Here is a 23,505-nt window from a genome sequence, read left to right on the forward strand (position 1 = left end):
TACAGATTTCTGAACGAATTCGGAATAATGTGGTATGAATTCAATTTTCGTACAGATTTCTGAACGATTTTGGAATAGTGTCGTATGAATAAAGAATGAACAAATTGTTCTCTTTTATTGCTCATTTTGTTGTTTTTTTAATGATTGTAATTTTTTAACGTTTCTAATAATTTTCACTGTTGTTATCATTTTGTAGTTATAGTAGAGCAATGTAAACTTTGTGTACGAATATGTTGAGTCTATCAGCACTAGCTTGAATTATTATATGTTGCATTTATATTTAAAATATTTAAAAATTGTATATGCGAATTTTATAACCAACCACTTTGTTTTTCGACAACCAACTTAAATGAAACCGAACCCTTGCTGTTAGATACCTACAAAAGGTGGTTGTTGTGCGAAGGGAAATTTTTTTCCGACATATCGATCCGAATTCGTACCGAAATTGGAAGGAAAACCTTAGCATATTCGAAGGGAAATTTAATTCCGACATTCTCTCCGAAATCGGAACGAAGTCTGAACGAATTCCCCTACGAAAAATCGTATAGAAATCGAAACGAAATCTGAACGATTTTGCTTCCGAAATTGTTCAGTTGTGTCGGACATCCGACATTTGGTTTGCTGGGTACCTACGCAATTACCGTTCTGTGTGTACAGTAGTAGCTCCATAGCTTTGATGATGAATGTGGCGCATTTTGGTATATTTTGTTGATCGCTTATATACCTACTTTCTATCCTTCGAATAATATGCATTTTTGACTTGTCTTGTTTTAATGGAAACCCAATTTCAAGTCTTATTATCAAGAAATTTTCATTTCTCATTTTGTTAAATTTGCTGGATGGGCTTATTGACCTGTTTATCGATACAGAGTCGGCGGAAAAGGGAACTGATGAAGTTGTTTGGTGACAACTGAAACTATAGTATTCCCGACCCTCCGCCCGCAACTAATCAATTTCATATCCACTGTAAAACATTTTGTTGTTATTCAAATACTTGAATACAACAAAATATGGACTAAAGCTGAAATAAACACAAAGATGAGAAATTTTTAGCTGTAAATTTAATGATGTTGTTAGTGATTCATTAACCCAAATGAATGAAACTTGCCTTACGGTTCTGCTGGTATGTTTTTTTTTGCGATTTGTTTTTATTGTGGTAACAAAGAAATCTAGTGGTCAGAGTGCAGCTGATTTCATGACTTGGCAAAATTTTTAAATTAGTACATGTATAAAAACATGTCGTTACAAATTCCAAAAATATTACAACACTTGTTTTAATTTTATAGGAATAATGAAACTTATGAAGCACTACATCCGCTCGGTCTAGATATTACTAACTTACGCCAACGGAACGTTGAAAGTTGACAATGTATCAATTATTTATATAGTTTGTCTATAAGTGACAACAAAGTTATAGGTCTATAACACTCTGTGTACTTTTTTGAGTCATGGAAAATTAATCATATTCTGACAACGCAATTAATCATATTCTGACAAAATAAGAAGACACGTGCCCTGGCGTTTATACTCACCACTTGCAAAGACTAGAGGCCTTGATGTCAAAAGGGATAATTTTGTCAGGCTCATATCTCCTAAACAGCTAAGAATGTTAATTTGCTCTCGGAGGCGAAGTTTTAGCTCATCCATCAAGGTCACATACGTCAAGGCAAAATTTCTTTTATAAACTAAAAACCGATATATCGAAAATCCGTTACCGTTTTATGGGAACTATATCAGAGCGTGGTCCTGCAACGACCATTCTATGCGGGAATGTTAGGTAACCCCCCCTATAGCTAAATACCATGTCTTAGTCATTTCTTCGGCTATTTCAGTGGGATAATAAGGCTTAAATGGGTGACATAGGGGATGCAAGATACCAAACAATGGCCTTGACCAACTTTAACGTGGCAAAGCCAGGACCTGGGGAGCTGCCTCTAACACCCGTTAAATATACTGAGCTAACATGTGCCGGGCGTTCACCCATAAGAACATTAAAAACTTGGATTGGGCGTGCTAGGCTAGTAACCAATTCCTCCATAAAGGAACATACAAAGAAAAAACAAGAAACAAAAAAAAAGAAAAACAAACCCCTCTAAAGTTGAAGACCCCCGGAAACGTTTAAAGGACCATGATCTGCGAACCTGCACCTGGAACGTTCCCACACTTTTTAGATAAGGTGCAGTTTACACATTGGTATATGTAGTTGCTCGGAGCTTCACCCCAGTGAATGAAAGATTTGCTACAATAAGGACTAAAGCAAAATTCTTCGACATCAGCTTTATTTGCGCTCTTGCTCCCACAAAAGACAAGGACGAACAGACCAAAGATATATTTTACGAGCGCTTAGAAGAAATCGTTGCCCTGCCCATTAAAATTATACTAGGCGATTTTAATGCCAAAATTAGGCTTCCAAAGCGACGCATCTGGCAATGGAATGATGCTGATAGACTTCGCAGCGGCAAAAACATGGTAGTTATCAGCACCAGATTTAAGAATCTCGACATTCATAAGGGCATCGAGCGTGTTGGATGTACGTCCCATCCGAGGAGCAAATATAGACTCGGACCACTACCTTGCTGCAGTAAAGATACGTAACCGGTTAAACGTAGCGAATAAAGTACGAACAGACACAACACGAAAGTTAGACATCGGTAAGCTGCAATCACAACAGATAGCCACAGTATATTGCACTCAACTGGCCCAAATGCTTAATCATTGGACTCCTCGACTCGATAACATATCGACACTCTGACAAAGTATGCCCACTCCATGCAAACAGCCGCAAAATCCATACCAGGAGTGTCGTGCTGTAAATCTGCAATCAGATGCAACGCGTAGCGTATGAAAGAGGTATCGTGAGAAAAGGAGAAAGGAGAAACGTCTTTTCCGCAGGAAAAATAATGAAATGGAATAGCGGCAGTGTGAAAAATCGAGATGTACTGGAGACAGAATGAAGTCCGAAAAGTCTACCAAAGAGTGAAACATCAAACTGTTGGCTTTGGTACAGGCACATCCTCCTGTAGAGACCAGCAAGGTAATTCGGTAAAAGATCCATATAGTGTGCTTAGAATATGGAAAGAACATTTTTCCGAACTGTTGGTTTTCAATACTAGCAAAAACGACGAATATACCACAGATCCAATTCTAGAATATGGTATTGAATGTATACCATCCGCCTAGGTGAGGTAAAGACATCAATATACCTACTGAAGAATAATAAGACAGCAAGATCCGATCCGATCCGGCGACACGCTGATAAGGTGTAAGCATCAGCTAGTTAGCTCCATCTGGCTGGAAGTACGCGTTCCCGACGATTGAAACCTGAGCATCCTGTGCCCTGTCCATAAGAAAGGAAATAAGACTTTATGCTCCAACTATAGGGGCATAAGTCTACTCCCTATCGCCTACAAGATAGTGTCAGGGATATTGTGCGAACGACTAAAGCCCATGGTCAACGAAATAATTGGACCATATCAATGCGGCTTTAGACCTGGCAAGTCCACCATTGACCAGATATTTACCCTGCGGCAAATCCTGGAGAAGACCGAAGAGTTGCAGATCGACACATACAACCTTTTTATCGATTATAAAGCTGCCTTCGAAAGCCCGCTACGTTCAAAGGTATTCCAAGCCATGTCTGAATTTGGTATCCCCGCAAAGCTCATTCGGCTTTGTAAAATGGCTCTAACCGACACAAGATCTTTAGTTAAAATAGGAAAAAACCTCTCCGAAGAGTTTTGTACCAAAAGAGGTTTCAGGCAAGGAGACAGCCTTTCGTGTGATCTTTTCAACATCCTGCTAGAAGAGGTTATACGACAGGCAAACGTGAAAAGAAGTGGCACAATCTACACCAATAGCCACATGTTACTTGCTTATGCTGATGATATAGACATCATGGGATGATCAGTAAAAGAAGTAACCGATACCTTTATGAAGGTCGAAGGAGAATCTGCTAAAGTGGGTCTGGCGGTAAACGGCGAGAAGACCAAGCTGATGGTGTCGACGCGCAATGCGTCCATTGAGCTCGAACCAACTGTGGAAGTTGGTTCCTATCATTTTGAGGTAGTAAAAGACTTCGTCTACCTCGGCACCGCCGTAAACACAAGAAACGACATCAGTTGTGAAATAAAAAGAAGAATTGTGTTGGCCAAACAGATGCTACTTTGGTTTAAGTAAGCGGTTTAAAAACAAAGTCACAACTTGTCAAACAAAAATAACGCTTTACAAAACACTGATACTACCGGTGCTGATGTATGGTTCTGAAGCCTGGGTACTTGCGCAAGCAGATAATTCTTCGAAAAATCTACGGACCGATCTGCGTTGACGGTGAATATCGACGTCGTATGAACCACGAGCTGTATCTGCTATACAACGACATTAATATAGTTAAACGTATCGAGATGCAGCGATTGCGTTGCCTAGGCCATAAAATAAGAATGAGCGATGATGAACCCGCTAAAAGGCGTATAAATTCGAGCCACATGGCGGTGCACGCAGAATTGGCAGGCCAAAGAATAGATGGCGCAAATAAGTGGATGAAGAGATGACAACGCCGTATTCCAAAAAGCAAAGCACTAAACAGAGAGAATTGGAGATATTTTCTTAGTTCGGTCTATGGAACAAATGTTCTATTATGGGCCAGCTAAGTAAGTAAGTAAGGTGCAGTCAATCCATTGTCCTAATTTGGACTTCTATATCTCAATAACGGTAAAAACTACGAAGATATCGTAAAAGTCAATCTTGTAGAGAATTTTTATAGATACAAAATTTTCTTTAGTCCCACTTCGATAGGACTTGCGGTTTCCAAGCAAAATGGTGAAAACCTAAAAAACTCTTAAAAATGTCAACTTGAATCGCGATTTATTTGAAAAGCGCTCCGGCAAACCCTAGCTTTCCGCCAAAATTCAGCTTTGTGGGAATTTTTACTATTGACTGGACTATCTAGGCCAAATGTAATTTGAACTAATTTACACTGCCATATAAATTAGAACTTAATTATTTATAAATTACGACGACTTATCTGTCTGTTGTTTGTATCCATTTAAAGAGGTTCCACATTAATTACATTTAATATATATTTTACAATAAATTAAAACAGAAATGCGACTTACCTTCATTAACATGGCCACTCTTTGGTAGCGTTTCAGTTGTCGCCGCTGTCGTTGGAAAATTATTCATTTTTGCACTCATAGATGAAAAAATGTTGCACTGGGAAAACTCTGACCGACCAACAACAAAACAAAGGCAAATGATGAAATAACAACAAAACAGTCACCTTTCAACAAGAGCAGGCAGACAATGTCGGTGGTACCACTGCACAATGGGCGCTTAACACACTATGAGATTAAAACAGGTTCAAAAATGTGCAACGTAATAGTAACAAAAACAACAACAATGTGGCGAACAAAAACCCGATTAAGACAATAAAGAGTTAGTTTTTGTTGAGATATGAACTGCTTGCTGTTCTCTGCAGATCGCTGGTTTGCAAATTCACAAGAAACAGGCTAAACTATTAGGCGCGGAGGGACCACTTAGGGTTAGGAGCGCCGCGGTATGTGACTCAAGGACGACAAAAAATGAAAATGCAGCTGTCGTTGTCGCCTTGTTGATGGAATTCGTCGGTATGCTATTGTTTTTTTTCTTGTCTTCAGACTGATAACCTGGGGAGTTTGTCATCAAATAGTGGTGTGGTTGAGGTCGTTTTTCTTACGGTCGTTTGCTTGCGAATGAAAAAATTCTTCTTGTTGTTGCAAAACCTGTATTTTCTGTTGTTTGTTTTGATTTCGCTGACAGAAAATAGATATCGAATATCTTTCAAGTTGTTGAGGTTGTTATTGTTTTTCTTTGTTTTTGGTTCTGTTTTGATTCGTTTCCGCAGGTTAGTATTGAATGTTTTTACTTTTAGAACTTATTAATCAATACTTGTTGAAGGAAGAAAATAATGTACCGTAATTTTTGGATAAATGCAAAAAATGCTTTCTCGTAGTTATGTGTATTTGGTTGTTTCTTTAAACCTTGTCAATTATGGTTTGCGGTTGGTAAAGTTGCTTCAGATGCCGAACTTCTTCTATGTTGGCTAAGCCAAGAGTACGTTTTTTTGCAGAGAGCTCAATTATCTGTATCTGTGAGAAGAATGTGGTGCAATGTGAATGTAGTTAGGCCGGTTGGCATAGATGAAAGGGGTCGGTCGGGCAAAATGAAAAATATGTATCAGCTATTTCGCTACCCTGATGTGAGTGACGATGGTGTTTAAAGTTGTCAAAGGTATTTTTCATTGAAAACATCCAAATTGTATGTTTAGCTGAACAGCTGAAGTCTTTACTTGAAGTGGCAGATAATTGTTATTTCATGCACGGTTGACAAAACACATGCCAACATTTGTTCTAAATCCTCAAATGCCCACTTTAAAATTTGCTGCTACGGCTCTTCTTCGTTGTGGGTTGGTAGATGGGTTGGTTTCTCATTTATTCATGCCTGTCTCCAGATGAGATATTATTGATTGGTTATTCCATACAGGCTGGCTGGCTGGCTGCTTCTTGTCATGCTTCATTTATCAAGCATATACAAAAATTTCAAAGTAGATACGTTCCGGTAATTTTTCACAATAATTTCATCCCTTAGTTAATCTTAGCTTTAATTTTTTCTTCAAATCTTGTTTTTTTCTTCTTCTATTTAATAAGCAATCATTAAATAAATCAGCACTTTTTTAAATTTCACTTAAAACTCTCATTTATAACGATTTCTTTTTTCTCTTACTTCCTCACTTATTTTCCTCTTTTAATTATTCTTTCTTTCATTAAAATTCTGTAACACTTTCGTATAATAATTTATTTTGATTTTAATTTCTTTCTGTCGTCCCGTAACACAAAACAAAAACGCATTATCGTAAAACCGTTCCGTTTATTGTTCTTCGATTAACTTTTTCAGTTTTCTCCGCTCACGTTTGCACGCTTTCGCTGCTCGTTGAAAACAAAATCGGCATTTGAGCTAAGACCGAAATTTGCCGCTGCAACAAGAAATGTATCTGTGTGTGGTGTTTGCATGGTTTTTTTTACCAAGACTCAGGTATATGTGTGCGTGAGAGAGTGAGAGGTAGAAAAAATGTATCTCTCAGATACATTTTATTCTGTATCCCAAGATAAGTGTTGCTAATGCTATAAAGTAAAAACGCTATCAAATAAAAACGCATTGTTAGACCGTCATCAGACCATCTGCTTTTTCACATGTATGACATCAGCTGTTCTGTATATTAGTATACCCAAAGTGACAAAGTGCATGTGAAAAAGCAGATGGTCTGATGGCCGCCTTAGGAAGATGGTTTAAATATTTTTTTACAGTTTAAAATAATGTTAAATCGTAAGTTCTACATTTTTGGAAAAATAACAAGGTTAGCATAAACTCTTCCATTTTTTGGATTTTTTCCATAGGTTGATATTGTTGCGCTGATCACGGGAATGTATAATATTCTTGGGGGACGTACCTAGTTATTTGAAAGTCTGGTAAAAACAAGGGTTAGACACGGCTCTACTGAACCGACTCCAATATGAACATCATTGGGAAGCTTATGGAAATACCTATCCAACAAGTTGTTATACTATTATCATTATTTTCAGTAGGTCTATTCTGTAATTCTGTAGTGGAATTCTGTAACTCATTTATCGAGTTAAGTATAGTACACATTGACAAGCAAAACTGACAGTCATCAAGGTCTATTTCGTGAATATCAAAGCCTAACTGAAAAAATTCTTTTGTAATAACTAAATAATACCGTAAATATTGTATTTCAAACGTTTTTAGCTAAATAAAATTTGTTATTTGCCGGAAAATTGTCCTTAAAGTACGTTTACTGTCAGTTTTGACTGTTAGTGTGTACTCCCCTTTACCAACAAATATCGGTAAAATTAAAATGCTCATAATTTCGGTAATTTACTAAATTTTTCGGTAAGTTAACTAACAAAATAAAGCTGTTGCTAAGTCCTACCGACAGCAACAGTGCTGTCAAATTTGTTGATACTTTTCATTCATAATTTTTCTTTTTAATATAACAAGGATCCGAACACGTCGAAAGTTGTGAAAAATGTGTGAACCTGGAATGTAACGACGTACAAAGTCGATATTGTTGTATTACTGGAAATACGATGGCGTCGCAACTACACCTAAAGGTGACGTACTGTATTATAGCTGCCGTGATATGAAACACGAGGTGATTTGTAGTTGGTTGGAGGTTACAATATCCGGGGGCTATTCTATAAGTTTTAACAACTTCACTCATTGTTTATTTTACAACAATTTCATTTGTTAGTTTTGTACTTGTTATATATGTAAATATATATATTTTTTATGAGCGCTTAACAAAACTTATGATCGGGGTCCGGCCCATGAAATTAAAATTATTCTAGACGATTGCAAAGGAAAATATCTTTGGTGCAACAGTCAGGGAGTCCAGAATCTCCACAATGGAAACATCTGAACACAACAGAAAAAGACTGATAGAAATCGCAGCTACAAAAAAAAAAACATGGTAGTTAACAGCACCAGATTAACCGCCTGTTCATGTATGTCGCACGGAAACCGGTACGAAAGGAAAGCAGTCGCTCACTTCCGTCTAAAAATGCGTTCATTTATTTCGCAAACTATCGTGCGACTGCCGTTACGTATCCTATGCGAAATACTACTAATTTGAATGTACATTTGTACAACTATGTTTATAAATGAGAGCCAAATGAGAAATGAAAACAAAATTCACATATACATACAAGCATTGGAATATGTGTGATTTGTTTTGTTTGAAAAATAAAATGTGTCGGTATTTTGAGTTATTTTATTTTATTGACTTCTTCAAAATAATGAATGAAACCGCCATTAAAACGAGTCTACAAAATTTTTATTTTGTTTCAGGAATGTGTTACAAAAATTTGTTTTAAGATTTTCGGTGTTATTCGCGAGTTTACGTTCTACTCGGCAGCTACAAAGCAAGTGAGTGATTTTGACATTCTCTTTCTATAAGATACAGTCTTTTCGAAATACATACATAAACCCAAATTTAATGCAAAAGTGTACGTTTACGTGTTATTTCGTATGGCTTGTCGGTCGCGTAGATTTTCGTTTCGAAGGTGTTTACATGAACAGAAAATGATTTTTTTCCACTTCCGAAGCGCAAAAAAACTTTCGGTCCACATACATGAACAGGCTGTAAAGCCTATCGTCAATGAAACAATTGGGCAGTATCAGTGCGACCTTAGACCTGGCAAATCCATGATTGAACAGACATAATAAAATTTATAAATCATAAAATTTATCATCTTTTTATCGATTAAAATTAGGTTGTCGATTAAAACTAGATCAAATACATGAAATCGGGCGAACATATATATGTTGGCTAAATCCAAATCTGAACCGATTTTAATATAGTTTGGCAAACTAATTTCCGGTTTGAATTCGTTGATATTTTCCAAATTTCATAAAATTGAGCAGAATTTGGATGTTTCGTGCAACAAACACATGAAATAGGACGAACATATGTGTATATGTGGGCTATATCTAAATCTGAACCGATTTCAATATAATTTTACAAACATATTTTTAGTTCGAATTCGGTGACATTTTCCAAATTTCATCAAAATTGGACTGAATTTGGGTGTTGTAGCACCAAATACCTCAAATCGGCCACAAATATAAATGTGAGCTATATCCAAATCTGAACCGATTTTCACCATAAACAATAGCGTTCTTCCTATGCATAATTTTCAGCTGAATTGGGCAATAAAGGCGACCTGTACATGTACAGCATACATACAAATGTACAAAGACATAAAACCCCTCTCCACAATGTGGTGTAGGGGAAAAAAGGGCACACGTGCCCTTGATGAGAATAACAAGAAAACAACCACCATTCAGAAGTCAATGAAGAAGGTTCTGCTGTCGCTGGTTTCAATGATTTTAATTTTAGCAATGCATTAACGTACACGCCGTGCTTGGAGAGAGCGAGAGAGACGTATGTATGCGTGAGACCGCAAACAATGCGTTTGTATTAGTGCCAATACCTGGTGTAGGGTATAAATCAGAATTCGCCACACAACAATTTGAGCAAACACTGTTGTCAGTGCACGCTTGATAGTTTATCAAATGATTAGATAATGGAAAACACAGGGTCCTCAGGAGATAAGTAACAACATTCTCCTATATGGCCGACCGATTTTAACATTGTATTACAATATAATTGTTCCACAAACATCACAGATGGTACAAGGGAGACTTCTCTCATATCAATGAGTGCACCCCGATTATATTAGCTCAATGATATGGAACCTATAGTTTATAGCCGAGTCCGAGCCTTAAGACACCACTTGTAGAGCAGTTTTATTTGGCTGAAATACTCAGGAAATGTCGCCAACATTACTGAGGGGTATTTTGCCTCCGTTGAAAATTGTTTGATGTTGCTTGGCCGGGGAATTGAACCCACGACCTTCAGCGTGCAAGGCGGGTGTGCATACCATTGCACAACGGCGGCACCCGCCATTTGAAATTTTAAGCTCATGACATGGGAAACAACTACCTCTAAAATAGTGATGAAATTCTTCCAAAGCAATGTTTTCTAAGAAAAAAACGAGTAGTTGACATCACTTGAAACCAATATAAAAATGTATCTCATAGATAGGCAAATGAAATGAGAGTGGTCAAATGCAGATAATGAGAGAGAAAACTAAACATTACAGTTTGAAAAGCATTTGCCTGCATTTAGGAATTTCCACATTGTAATTATTGGGATTTCGCCATAAATTGGGAATGAAAATCCCCATAATCCATATAAAACTCGCAATTACAACCTCTTAAAATTCAGGTAAAATCTTGTGGCTGTAGACAATGTAATATTTTAATTAGGTGAAAATTCCAAACTAAATTTTTCCATACAAACTTTACCAATAGGATTTTTGCGAAAAGAAAAAACATTTTGTAGAGCATACTACATTATTAAATGTAGAATTGTAGAAATGCAGGCGTAAATCAACACAATTGGTCTATTCAAAACCCCGCAAGAAATTACAATTTTTGAAATTCCTAGAGTAGAATTGTAACAATTTCAAAAATAGTAGATTCTTGCAGGTTGTGAAGCAGACCAAATGTTTCTTTGCAATAACACACCAACATTTGTTCCATAAGCAGAACTAAGAAAAGATCTCCATTCCTCTCTTTATTTGCTTTATTTTGCCAATTCGGGATATGGTGTTTTTTGATTTCTTCTTCCACTTGTTGACTCCATCTAAGCGTGTACCGCCATGGGGCCCGTATTTATACGCCTTTTTAGTGGGGTCATAGATCTTTCGAAGACTTATCCTCTCGAACACACCAAGCACTGCCTTATCTGCTTGCGCAAGTACCCATGCTTCGGAACCATACATTAGCACGGACAGTATCAGTGTTTTGTTCAGCGTTATTTTTGTTTGACGGGATGTAGCTTTATTCTTAAATTGTCAACTTAGCCAAAAGCAGTAATTGTTGGCCAATACTATTCTTCTTCTTTTTTCACAATTGACGGTGATTGTTGTGTTTATGGCGGTGCCGAGATAGACGAAGTCTTTTACTTCCTCAAAATTGTACGTACCAACATCCACAGTTTGTACGTGAACTGTGGACGTATTACGCGTCGATACCATCAACTTGGTTTTATCGCCTGTTGCTTTCAGACCGACTTTAGCAGATTCTTTATCGAGCGTTTCAAAGATTTCAGTTACTTCTTTTACCGATCGACTCATGATGTCAAAGTCGTCGGAATAAGCAAATGACATGTGACTGTTTGTATGTGGGAAATATTGCCAATTCATTCATATTCCATTTCCAAAAAAAATAAATTTTTCTTTTCGCGCTACATCAACGATTTTTGGTACATAGGTTAAGAAAAAATTCCCCAGTACAAATCCGCTCGCGAGCAAATTTTTGTTTGCTGTGGTAAAAGTTATCACGGTTTTACTTCTGCTTTTATGAATATATTATTTAACAAGTAAACAAGTATCAGTCGGCTTTGCCGACAGAGATATACCCTCAGCCTATGTGAATTGAAACTTTTATCTACGGACAAATCAAATGCACTTAGGGTATTTTCAGAATTTTGTGGACCTTTGAACGTGTCGACAAAAATGTGGATTAGGATTAGAGTTCAAAAGTTTTGCGGAATAGGTACTTAAAGGAATGGGCCGATATAGTCCATTATGGAAGTGGATCTTATTTTGGGATAGATATCGCGCCCACTAGTTTGGACAAAATATGACGAAGTCCAAATTTTGTACCAAATCGTGCTCTCCAGCCTCTACATGTGGTGCCATAGGAGTTTTTTACAACTTTCGGGCTGTTTGAAGAAGAAGTATGGACTTGCCACTGAAAAACTTTTACCGTCGTAATTGAGGCATCGAAAGCAAGTTGCTTCAAAACAAGTAAAAAAGTATCAGTCGGCTTTGCCGAAAAGAGATATACCCTCAGCCTGTATATATTGAAACAATTTTTTCCCAAAAAACGTATGTATTTAGGGGTTTTTAAAAAAATTGGGAATTTGAACCGACAAAAATTTTCATTAGGATTAGAGATCAAAAGTTTTGCGGAGGAGATACTAAAAGCAATGGATCTACATTGACCATTATGGAAGTGTATCTCCAGCCACTACATATGATGCCATAGGGGGTATGGACTTGCCCCTGAAAAAAAACGTTTACCATCGCAATTGAGGCAGCGAATGCAAGTTGCTTCAACACAAATCAAAGTGATTCGATAGCAGGTCTTAAAGTGAACTTATCCGAAATTTTGTGTGGGAGGTACCGGATGGAGTGGACAAACATAGTCCATACTTGAACCTGATCTATATCTAGTAGATATATTAGAATGTGTAAAGTATGGACCAATTCGGCCACTCCCTTCAAGAGTTACCGTATGAACAAATTTTCTGAACATTTTTGAACTTTTGTGGGGGAGGTACCTGAAGGAGTGGACCGATGCGGCTTATCTTCAAACTTAAACTGTGTTTGGACAAAATATTACTAAGGCCAAATTTTGGACCGAATCGGCAGACCCGCCCGAGAGTTATCTTGCGCTCACTCGGTGTCATAGGGGTTTTTTGCAACTTTCAGGCTATTTTCTCAGGAAGTATGGACTTGCCCCTGATGAAACTTATACCGTCGTATGGGGGGCAGTGAATACAAGTTGCTAAAGCAAAAATCAAAGCGATTCGAGAGATGGCCCTAAACTGAACTTTTCCGAAATTTTGTGTGGGAGGTACCCGAAGGAGTGGACCTATTGGGTCCATATTGACACCTTATCTAAGTCTGGTACACGTTTCACGATGGGCAAAGTATGGACCAAATCTGTTACTCCCTTCAAGAGTTATCGTGCGCACAAATTTTTCGAACATTTTCGAACTTTTGTGGGGGAGGTACCGGAAGGAGGACCGATATAACCCATCTTCGAACTTAAACTAAGTTTGGACAAAATATTACGAAAGCCAAATTTTGGACCAAATCGGTTCATCCGTTCGAGAGTAATCGTGCGCTCCAGCCAGACAGACAGACGGACGGACATTACTCAATCGACTCCAAATTGTCTGAAACACATTTCGTCCAAACATACTTGGGGTCTAGAACCATTATTTCGATGAGGCACATTTTGCCCGCATGAAAGTGTATATGGTAATATTCAAAAAAGTTTTACAATCGTTGAAGTTGAGGTTCACCATTTAATAAGTCGCGAACTGTTAATATATTTTATAAAATATGAATACATTTATATATATTGAAGTGTTTAAGCTACGATCTTATAATATGGACCATAACAAATAATTTTCGTGGAAGCTGCGCTGGTGGTAATATAAAAAAATGGGAAAAATGTGTTGAAGTTTACAAGTTTTTTTGTGTTCTTTCTTGATTTCTGGCCAAACCACGGAAAATTCAAACCTGTGCTCAAAGAAAGAATTAAAGAATACCCCTTAGGCAATATGGTTCTAGTGTATGACTTTTCGATATATACACTGCATCCCCCTAAAATCGGTGCTGACATTTTGAAGTTTTGATTTCAGTGTTTTTCGAATTTTTCTTATAATTAGATGGTGCAACTAGATAATAATCGAAACTAGTTTATAGGATTGTAGAACTCGCGATTCCACGTCGTTCGATGTATATCTCATGAGTGTGCTCCATACAGCTTCCTAGTAAACGGAGTCCAAAGGCGAAAATTTGGTGCGTAAATTTTCTGAAAAAACCTATTTTTTGGCTTTAAAATTTACAACTGTCGTACAGGTACCCCTGAACCCCGCGTGATTTTAGTTTTTTTACGTGCCGGATCTAATGAGCTCTTCCGCGGTCGAATCCATCCACTAAAAAGCCGGATATAGATACCTTGAAAGTAGGAAAATCTGCAAAAATATATTTTGACAATTCCGCGAATTTAACCGCGATTTTTTTTGATTATTTTTGCATAAATGTAATCCTTTATACGCGATTATAATATTTGCCAAAAAGGTGTGTCACAAATTGCAAAGATTCAGGAGTAATATCCCTATTTATCCCAAAATAGAATGCGGTGGCACATCCGCAGTTCTTGACGAATCTGTCTAAAATAATTTATATTGACGTATTTTTAATAGGGGGCCATTGAAATCGGATGCACCTTATAATCATATGCACATCTCGTAATTTTTGCCCACTTGAAGGTTTTTTGAATCGGAAGATGCAACTGATGGCACACTTTGGCCGCTGAATGAAACATGGGAAAGTCCATGCATATTGATAGACATGGACTCCCTGTATCCGAAAATCACGTGCACCTCAACTGATTTAAACGGATTCGCGAATTATACGGTTTTTAACTTCTATGTTTTTTCTTTGATTGTAATTTCAATATTACTCTCAACTTCTTATGACTAATTACTTTTCTTGTAGAAGTTTAAGCAAAATACTTCAGGATTTGTATGGAAATTTAGCGAAATAACAGAATAACACACAACATTTTTTTTTTTCAAATTTTTCGTACTTAACCAAAAAATATATTTTTGAAATAATTTCCAACAATAAGTTTTCGTTCTTTGTTGTTGCTGTAATATGCAAGTTATAAACGCGATCTTTATAATTTTGGTCTCACATTTTTCTACACGTTGTCTAGATTATGTACGTATTTTTAAATTATTTTTTTAGAGATTTTTTGGACTCTGATTTAGAATAAATAAAATTTATTCCAAGATTTCTTCAATATTTTTTATTTTCCGCGAAAATAAAAATAAATTTAGCAACTATTTTAGCATCTACGGATAGATATCAAATGCTGCTAACGATTCGTATATACATGTTCTTATTACAACACAATAGGAATTTTTAAATATTTTTTCTTTACAAGAGAGTAAAACCGCACATAACTTTTGAGTGCAGCATCCAATTTTGTGAACGCGAACAGATTTGAAACCACGATTTTTTTCGTAACCCATGTACCAAAAATTGCGGATGTGCTCGCCAAAAAAGTTTTTTAACCCTTTCGGTGATTCTATGCCATATGGCATAACCAGTTTTTGAAGCCCGTTTTAAGGCAAAATACTTATGAGCACTCTTTTTTTAATAATTTTGTATTTTTCCCTGAAGTGTTATCTAAAAATAATTCGACAAAAAATTTTGATTGGTGGACCCTATACATTGTTATGTCTCAAAGAGCAAGCGCTCCTCGTTCGATTTAAAATTTGCATGAAAATAGCATCTTATAATTTTATATATTTTATTAACAAAAATATTTTTTTTTTGTTAACTTGTTGTATTCAATTTAGTAGATAAACATTGCCTTAATAATTAAAACGAAAAAAAGATCCGAAATATAGTTCAATGAAGCTGCCAGATTTTTTATATTTCATACTATGCCATATGGCATACATTTTTCCCAACGGAAATGTTTCACTTTGTTTGACTCCCAGATCTTCTATTGTAAAACCCATAGATCTTCTATAAGAAGACCTCCAGATCTTTTAAAAATAGACCTCCAGGTCTTCTATAAGAAGACCACCAGATCTTGTATAAGTAGACCTCCAGGTCTTCTATACGAAGACTTCCAAGTCTTCTATAAGGAAACCTCCAGATCCACCATAGGAAAACCTCCAGATGATGTATAACAATTCTTGAAGATTTTCTAAAATGACTCCTCCAGATATTATATAAGATGGCCCCCACGTCTTCTACAAGCTGACCTCCAGCCCTTCTATAGGATGACATTCAGGTGTTCTATAAGAAGTCCTTCAGATCTGCTATATGAAGACATTCAGGTCTTCTAAATCTTCCATAAGAAGACCCTAGGTTTTCTATAAGAAGACCCTAGGTTTTCTATAAGAAGACACTAGCTTTTCTATAAGAAGACACTAGGTTTTCTATAAGAGGCTTTAAATGTTCTAAAATAAGACCTCCAGATATTCTATAAGAAGACCTCCTACCCTTCTATATGCAAACGTCCTGCTCTTCTATGTGAAAACCTCCTGTCCTTCTATGAGACGACCTTTTGCTCTTCCAAGAGAAGACATCCTGCCCTTCTATGAGAGGACCTTCTGCTCTTTTATGAGAAGACGTCCTGCTCTTCTATAAGAAGACCTCTTCCTCTTCTATAAGGCCTCCTGGTCTTCTATAAGATGAAATTTAATTTAAAACTTGAATATTTTAGTTTTGTTTTTTTTTCCTTTAAATACATTCTATGCCATATGGCATAGTGTCCAAAAACCACTTTTCCAAACAAAATGTTAAAAAATTAGTTTTGATTATTCATATAGTGGGCTTAAGTATATATAAAAATGGAAAAATATATTTTTCAGATCAAAAACAAAAAAGAAGCACCGAAAGGGTTAATTTTTTTTCTATGTAATTGTAAAGGAAATTTGAAATTTACCATATACCCTCGTTAGCATAAATGCTGAGGGTATAAAAATCAAAGTGATTCGAGAGCAGATCTTCAAGTGAACTTATCCGAAATTTTGTGTGGGAGGTACCCGAAGGAGTGGACAAATATAGTCCATATTCGAACCTGATCTATATCTGGTAGATATGTTAGGATGTGTAAAGTATGGACCAAATCGGTAAATCCATTCAAGAGGGATTTTGCGAACATTTTCGAACTTTTGTGGGGGAGGTACCTGAAGGAGTGGACCGATATGGCTCATCTTCGAACTTAAACTAGATTCGCACAAAATATTACGAAGACCAAATTGTGTACGGTATTATAGGTGTTTTTGTAACTTTCAGGCTAATTTCTCAGGAAGTATGGACTTGCACATGATGAGACTGGCACCGTCGTATAGAGGGCAGCGAGTACAATTTGTTACAACAAAAATCAAAGCGATTCGAGAGCTGGTCCTTAACTGAAATTTTCCGAAATTTTGTGTGGGAGGTACCCGAAGGAGTGGATCGATTGAGTCCATATTGGAATCGTATCTAAGTTTGAAATAGGAATTCTCAAATCGGATATTCCCTTTATGAGTTACCGTGCACACAAATTTTCCGAACATTTTCCAACTTTTGTGTGGCAGGTACTGGAAGCAGTGGACCGATATAACCCATCTTCGAACTTAAACTAAGTTTGTACAAAATATTACGAAATCCAAATCGGTTGATCCGATCGAGAGTTATCGTGCGCACCAGCCAGCCAGACAGACAGACGGACCGACATAGCTAAATCAACTCCAAATTGTCTGAAACGGATTTCGTCCAAACTTACTTTGGGTCTAAAACCATTGAAAAAAAAAACGATGAGGCCCGTATGAAAGTGTATATACCCTCGTTAGCATAAGTGCTGAGGGTATAAAAACGCTAAAGCTGAGTACACATTGCCAGTTTTGAATGACAGCTTTGTTGGTGTTTGCTAGTGTGGCCGTTCATTTTTGTCATTCATCATGCAACCACAGTATATTTTGTGGTTGCTGGACGGTTGGACAGTTATCGATAATTGCAAAAAATCGTCATTCAAAACTGACAATGTGTACTGTACTTAAATATTTTAATGAGCACAATTGTCACTAAAACGTTATCACAAAGAGACGTCAGTGAGTAGATTGCATAATATTTGTAAAATGTTACTCAGTATTCGCGGAATTTACAAAAAATTTACAATGTTTTAAATGTAATCCGATTTTTTTAAAAATATACATAGGTCCATTTACCAGTAAAAAACTACAAAAAATAAGCTTTAAAAAAACTTCACGTGGAATCAAATGTGGGCAACATTATAATGATCGGGATAATAGTTTAGACGCTATAGCCAAAATAAGCACATATGTACGTATGTATTTGGATAACAAAAAATAAATTTTGGTAAAAAAAATATTTTTCACATGCCTTCTAGAGTTGAAAGTATTGGATAAAATCTAAAGGAGTACTTATTATATTTTTCTTGAAACTCCCAAGAAAATGGACTGATTTTGCTTTAAATACATTCACTTAGAAGGTTTCCCATTGAGAAAAATTATCGGGTTATTGGGATTAATCATTAGACTTCTTAAACGGAAATAGAGTTCAAATAAACCGTTTTAATTTATATGAATTTTTAAATTTGTGTAAATCGCGTAATTATCAAAATCACGTTGTCCGCATGTGATTTTCATGCGCATCAAAACCATACATTTATATTTGTATATATTTCTCAAAATTTAATTTGGAGGCTAAGATGTAGCATCGACTGCATCCTAATATCCAAAAACCTATAAAACGTCGCTAATTTGCGTGGAGTGCTACACTTTTTGTCCGCATCCGATTTCAGTGTCCATCATGTAAACCTTCATAAACATATATCTATTTCAAGGCGGTCAATGAACAACCGTGGATGTAGCATCACACACTATACTTGGGATAAAATATGTGGAAATCGCGTAATTAAGTAAGCTGCAATCACAAAAGATAGCTACAACATATTCCACTCAACTAGCCCAATTGCTTAATCAAAGCACTCCTCATCCCGATAACATATCACCGCAATGGCAAAGTATTGCCCCCTCCATGCAAACAGCCGCAAAACAAACAGCCGGTAGTGTCATGCTGCTACCGAAGAGAAAAATGCGGCATATAGGGCTACTTTACAATCCGTAGCAAAGCGTAGCGCACGAGAGAGATATGGGGAGAAAAGGAGAGAGGTGAAACGTCTTTTCCGCAGGAAAAAGAGAGAGATGGAAAAGCGGGAGTGTGAAAAAATCGAGAATGAAGTCCGGAAATTCTACCAAAGAGTCAAACATTAAACTGGTGGCTGTGGTACAGGCACATCCTCTTGTAGAGACCAGCAAGGTAATTTGGTAACTGATACAGATTGTGTGCTCAGGACCTCAGAACATTTTTCAACACTGTTGGTATCCAATAGCGGCGAAGACGACGAAGATACCACAGATCCAATCCCAGAAGTTGGTATTGAATGTATACCGCCCAGCCAAGATGAGATAAAGCCAGCAATAAACCGGCTGAAGAATAATAAGGCAGCAAGAGCCTATAGCTTACCAGCTGAGCTGTGCAAAACCAGAGGCGACACACTGATAAGGTGTATTCATCAACTAGTTAGCACCATCTGGCAGGAAGATCGAGTACCCGACAATTGGAACCTAAGCATCCTGTGTCCACAAGAATGGAGGTAAGACCGTATGCTCTACCTATAGGGTTATAAGTCTTCTCCCTATTGCCTACAAGATCGTGTCAGGGATATTGTGCGAACGACTAAAGCCTATGGTCAACGAGATAATTGGGCCATACCAATGGGTCTTTAGACCTGGCAAGTCCAAGATTGATCTGCGGCAAAACCTGGAGAAGACCCAAGAGCTGCAGATCGACACCTACCACCTTTTTGTCGATTATAAAGCAGCCTTCGACAGCCCGCTGTGTTCAAAGGTATTCCAAGCCATGTCTGAATTTGGTATCCCCGCAAAGCTCATTCGGCTTTGTAAAATGACTTTAACTGACACGAGATCCTCCATTAAAATAGGAAAGAACCTCTCCGAAGAGTTTTGTACCAAAAGAGGTTTCAGACAAGGAGACAGTCTTTCGTGTGATCTCTTCAACATCCTGCTGGAAAAGGTTATACGAGAGGTAAACGTCAAAAGAAGTGGCACAATCTACACCAACCAATAGCCACATGTTACTTTCTTATGCTGGTGATATAGACATCATGGGACGATCAGTAAAGGAAGTAACTGATACCTTTATGTAGGTCGAAGGAGAATCTGCTAAAGTGGGTCTGGCGGTAAACGGCGGGAAGACCAAGTAGATGGTGTCGACGCGCAATGCGTTCATTGAACTCGGACCAACTGTTCAAGTTGGTTCCTATAATTTTGAGGTAGTAAAAGACTTCGTCTACCTCGGCACCGCCGTAAACACAACAAACGACATTAATATAGTTAAACCTATCGAGATGCAATGATTGCGTTGGCTAGGCCATATCATGAGAATGAGCCATGATGAACCCACTAAAATGGCGTATAAATACGGGCCGCTTGGCGGTGCACGCAGAATTGGCAGGCCAAGGAATAGATGGCACAAACAAGTGAATGAAGAGATGAAAAGGCGCGGTATTCCAGAGAGCGAAGCAGCAAATAGAGAGAATTAGATATCTTTTCTTAGTTCGGCCTATGGAACAAATGTTCTGTAATGGGACGGCTAAATATGTAAGTAAATCGCGTAATTATCAAAATCATTTTGTCCGCATCTGGTTTTTTATTTACAGCAAAGCCACACTTTCAAATTTGTATATATTTTTCTAAATTTTATTTGGATTTGTATTTTATTCGGTTGCATCTTAGCATTAAAAAACTTGTAAAATATCGCTAATTTGCGTGGAGTGTATACAATTTTTGTCCGCATCCGATTTCAGTGTCGCTATGAAAATATACATCAATCTATTGTGACGTGTAAACGCCGTAATACACAGCGTATAACGTACGACCACCGGCGGCAAGAAAATTATGGCGGCGGCCAAACGATATGGCAACGACACATCGATCAATCAAAAATGCAACACTGAATGGGAGGGGCTTAAATAAAGTAGACAAAATTATAACGGTATCCTTCAAAAAGGAATACCAAACAACAGCAGCTATAAAAGCGGCAAAATCCCAAGCTCTCTCTCTCTTTGAATTCAGTTTTTTTGGACGCGTAACGAGGTAAGGTGGTGGTGATGAATAAGGAAAAAGTTGGTGTACGTGAAAAAAAAAGAAAGAACAGTGCTAACAAAGTTAAAATATCAAAGTGAATTTATTAGAAGAATATATTAACTATAAATGAAAATTCAAGAAAAAGCAGGAAAAATAATTAAAACCTGAAAGAAAAAATAATTAAAATAAATCTAAATAAGAAAATAAATTAAACCGGCAAAGAATAATTAGTCAATGTTAACCTGTAAAAGAAAATAAATAAAACCTGAAAAAGGAACATCAAAAAACCTGAAAGAAAAAATAATATAACCTGAAAAGAAGAAACAAATAGCATTCGCTGAAATAAAAATAAAACTGAAAGGAGTGGAAAATGCTAAAATTCTAGAGAAATCTAAGGAAGATTGTAAAAAAGTGTAATTCGCAAAAGAAAGGAAACAGAAAAATACAAATACTTTCGCGAAAATATACTTACCGTTTGCCAATGTTAAACCATGCAAGAAAGATAGAAGTGATAAAAATATTTCGAAAAGGGAAAAAGTCAATCACGGTTTCGTCAGTGGTAAACGCGCCAAATATCCTGAAAAGAAAGAAAAAAGTATTAAATTATAAATACCAGTTTATGACCTACTAAATGTCAAAGAAAAAAGTTAAATTTTGTGAGAAAGTTCAAGAAACTTACACCGATTTGTGTTTCATTTATATGATATCGATTTGTACTCTAAAAGAAGAAAAAAAACATACCGTTCGCATACATTAATCGAAAAGGAAAGATTGATGGAAAAGTCACAACTACATTTTAAATTATTAAAATTAAATTACATTTTAAAGTATGTTGCCTTCAGCCATATATTCCAAAAATAATTGTTATTAAATCGGTGATAATATACAAACAAGACAGTGATAAAAAGTTTGCTGGGTTACGCAGGCTTTACATGTAAAGTGTGGTCAGTTGCTCTACATACACATATCTTACACCGAATCAATACATCCCAGCAAACATGTGGTGAAAAGTTCAAAAAAAAAAGAAAAAAAGAAAAGTACAAAAGTAAAAACTTACATAACCTGAAAAGGTAAAAAAATGTTGCATAACATAAAAAGGAAAAAAATTCACATAACCTAAAAAGAGAAAAAGTAAAAATTTGCATAACCTGAAAAGAGAAAAGTAAAACTTTGGCATAACCTAAAAAGTAAAAATTTTGCATAACCTAAAAAGTAAAAACTTACATAACCTGAAAAGAGAAAAAGTAAAAATTTTGCGTAACCTAAAAAGTAAAAAAATGCATTTAACGTGAAAAAAAGTTAACATAACCTGAAAAGGAAAGTTCTCATAACGTGAAAAGAAAAGATAAAACTCACCTAATCTAAAAGAAAAACACAAAAGGATAGAACACATAACTTAAAAGAAGTTTAACCTAAAGTGTTTAGTTAAAAGAGATAAAAAGATAACTTACCTGAAAAGAGAGAAATACTTAAAGAAAGTGGAGTGAGACAATTATTACCTTCCCAGCTTACAGTTTCGGAAATTATAAACCATTAAATGAAAATCATAAACATTAAACAAACACAAATAATTCCAATACAAACCTAATGCACCAAAAATCACCCAAAGCCACCTCGCGTCAGAAATTAATCACCAAAAACTTATCTACTTCATCCGTATTGCCAAAACATAATCCTGTCAACACATTATCCTGCTCATCATGCCGATAAACGAATCTGCAGCACAAAGCATCAAACCATCCTGCTGACAACATTAAGGAACCGAACAAGGCCAGATCTTTACATTCTTAATTATATTTATTAGATCTAGAATCATTATTAAAACTTTTTTTTATTATTGAATGGATTTTCTTGAGTAGGTTTATTTTGCCTTTTAATTATCCTAATGTTTAAAGCAATCTTTGCAATTAAGGAGAGCATTTGGATCATAAATATTTAATGAGTAAGTTGTAAATTTAAAGGAAGTTTATTTTACCTTCTATAAAAATCCATTTTATAACCAAAGAAAATATTTAATAATGGAATTTAACTATAAATACTAACATTTACTTAAGATCCTGAATAGATTATTCCTCTTTTTGATAACTGTACAGCAATCAATTTGATTTTGCTTGTGAATTCTAAATAAATTGCATAAATATTGTATAAATTGCATACCCTACGAGAAAAGTCGATCGATTTTTTTTCATGCATGATAAGGATTAATTTTGCTTGAACAAAGATTGAATATACCGTCAATACGATTGCTAAAGATAGGAAAGTTGATCATATCATACTTACATAAAGAAAAACTTGCCTTTGATTTATATAAACTTACCTTCGATTTATATAAACTTACTCTTAATTTATCCAAACTTACCTACGATTTATTCAAACTTACTTTCGAT

At 36.2% G+C, this 23,505-nt stretch overlaps 1 protein-coding gene across 2 annotated transcripts in view; it reads right to left on the bottom strand.

Moving 5' to 3' along the window:
- The window catches only part of LOC141394812 (uncharacterized), an 85,712-nt gene extending 78,737 nt beyond the window's left edge, over positions 1–6,975 (bottom strand). For both annotated transcript variants that reach the window (XM_073969714.1, XM_073969712.1), the window contains exon 1: positions 5,112–6,975. In XM_073969714.1, the coding sequence (XP_073825815.1) occupies positions 5,112–5,190 (79 nt within the window). In that variant the 5' untranslated portion in view covers positions 5,191–6,975. The remainder of the gene's footprint in view (positions 1–5,111) is intronic.
- Positions 6,976–23,505: the final 16,530 nt, after the last annotated feature.

The sequence above is a fragment of the Musca autumnalis genome, unplaced genomic scaffold (genome assembly GCF_047663935.1).
Source record: "Musca autumnalis isolate F117 unplaced genomic scaffold, ASM4766393v1 scaffold_2, whole genome shotgun sequence".
Classification (NCBI taxonomy): domain Eukaryota; kingdom Metazoa; phylum Arthropoda; class Insecta; order Diptera; family Muscidae; genus Musca; species Musca autumnalis.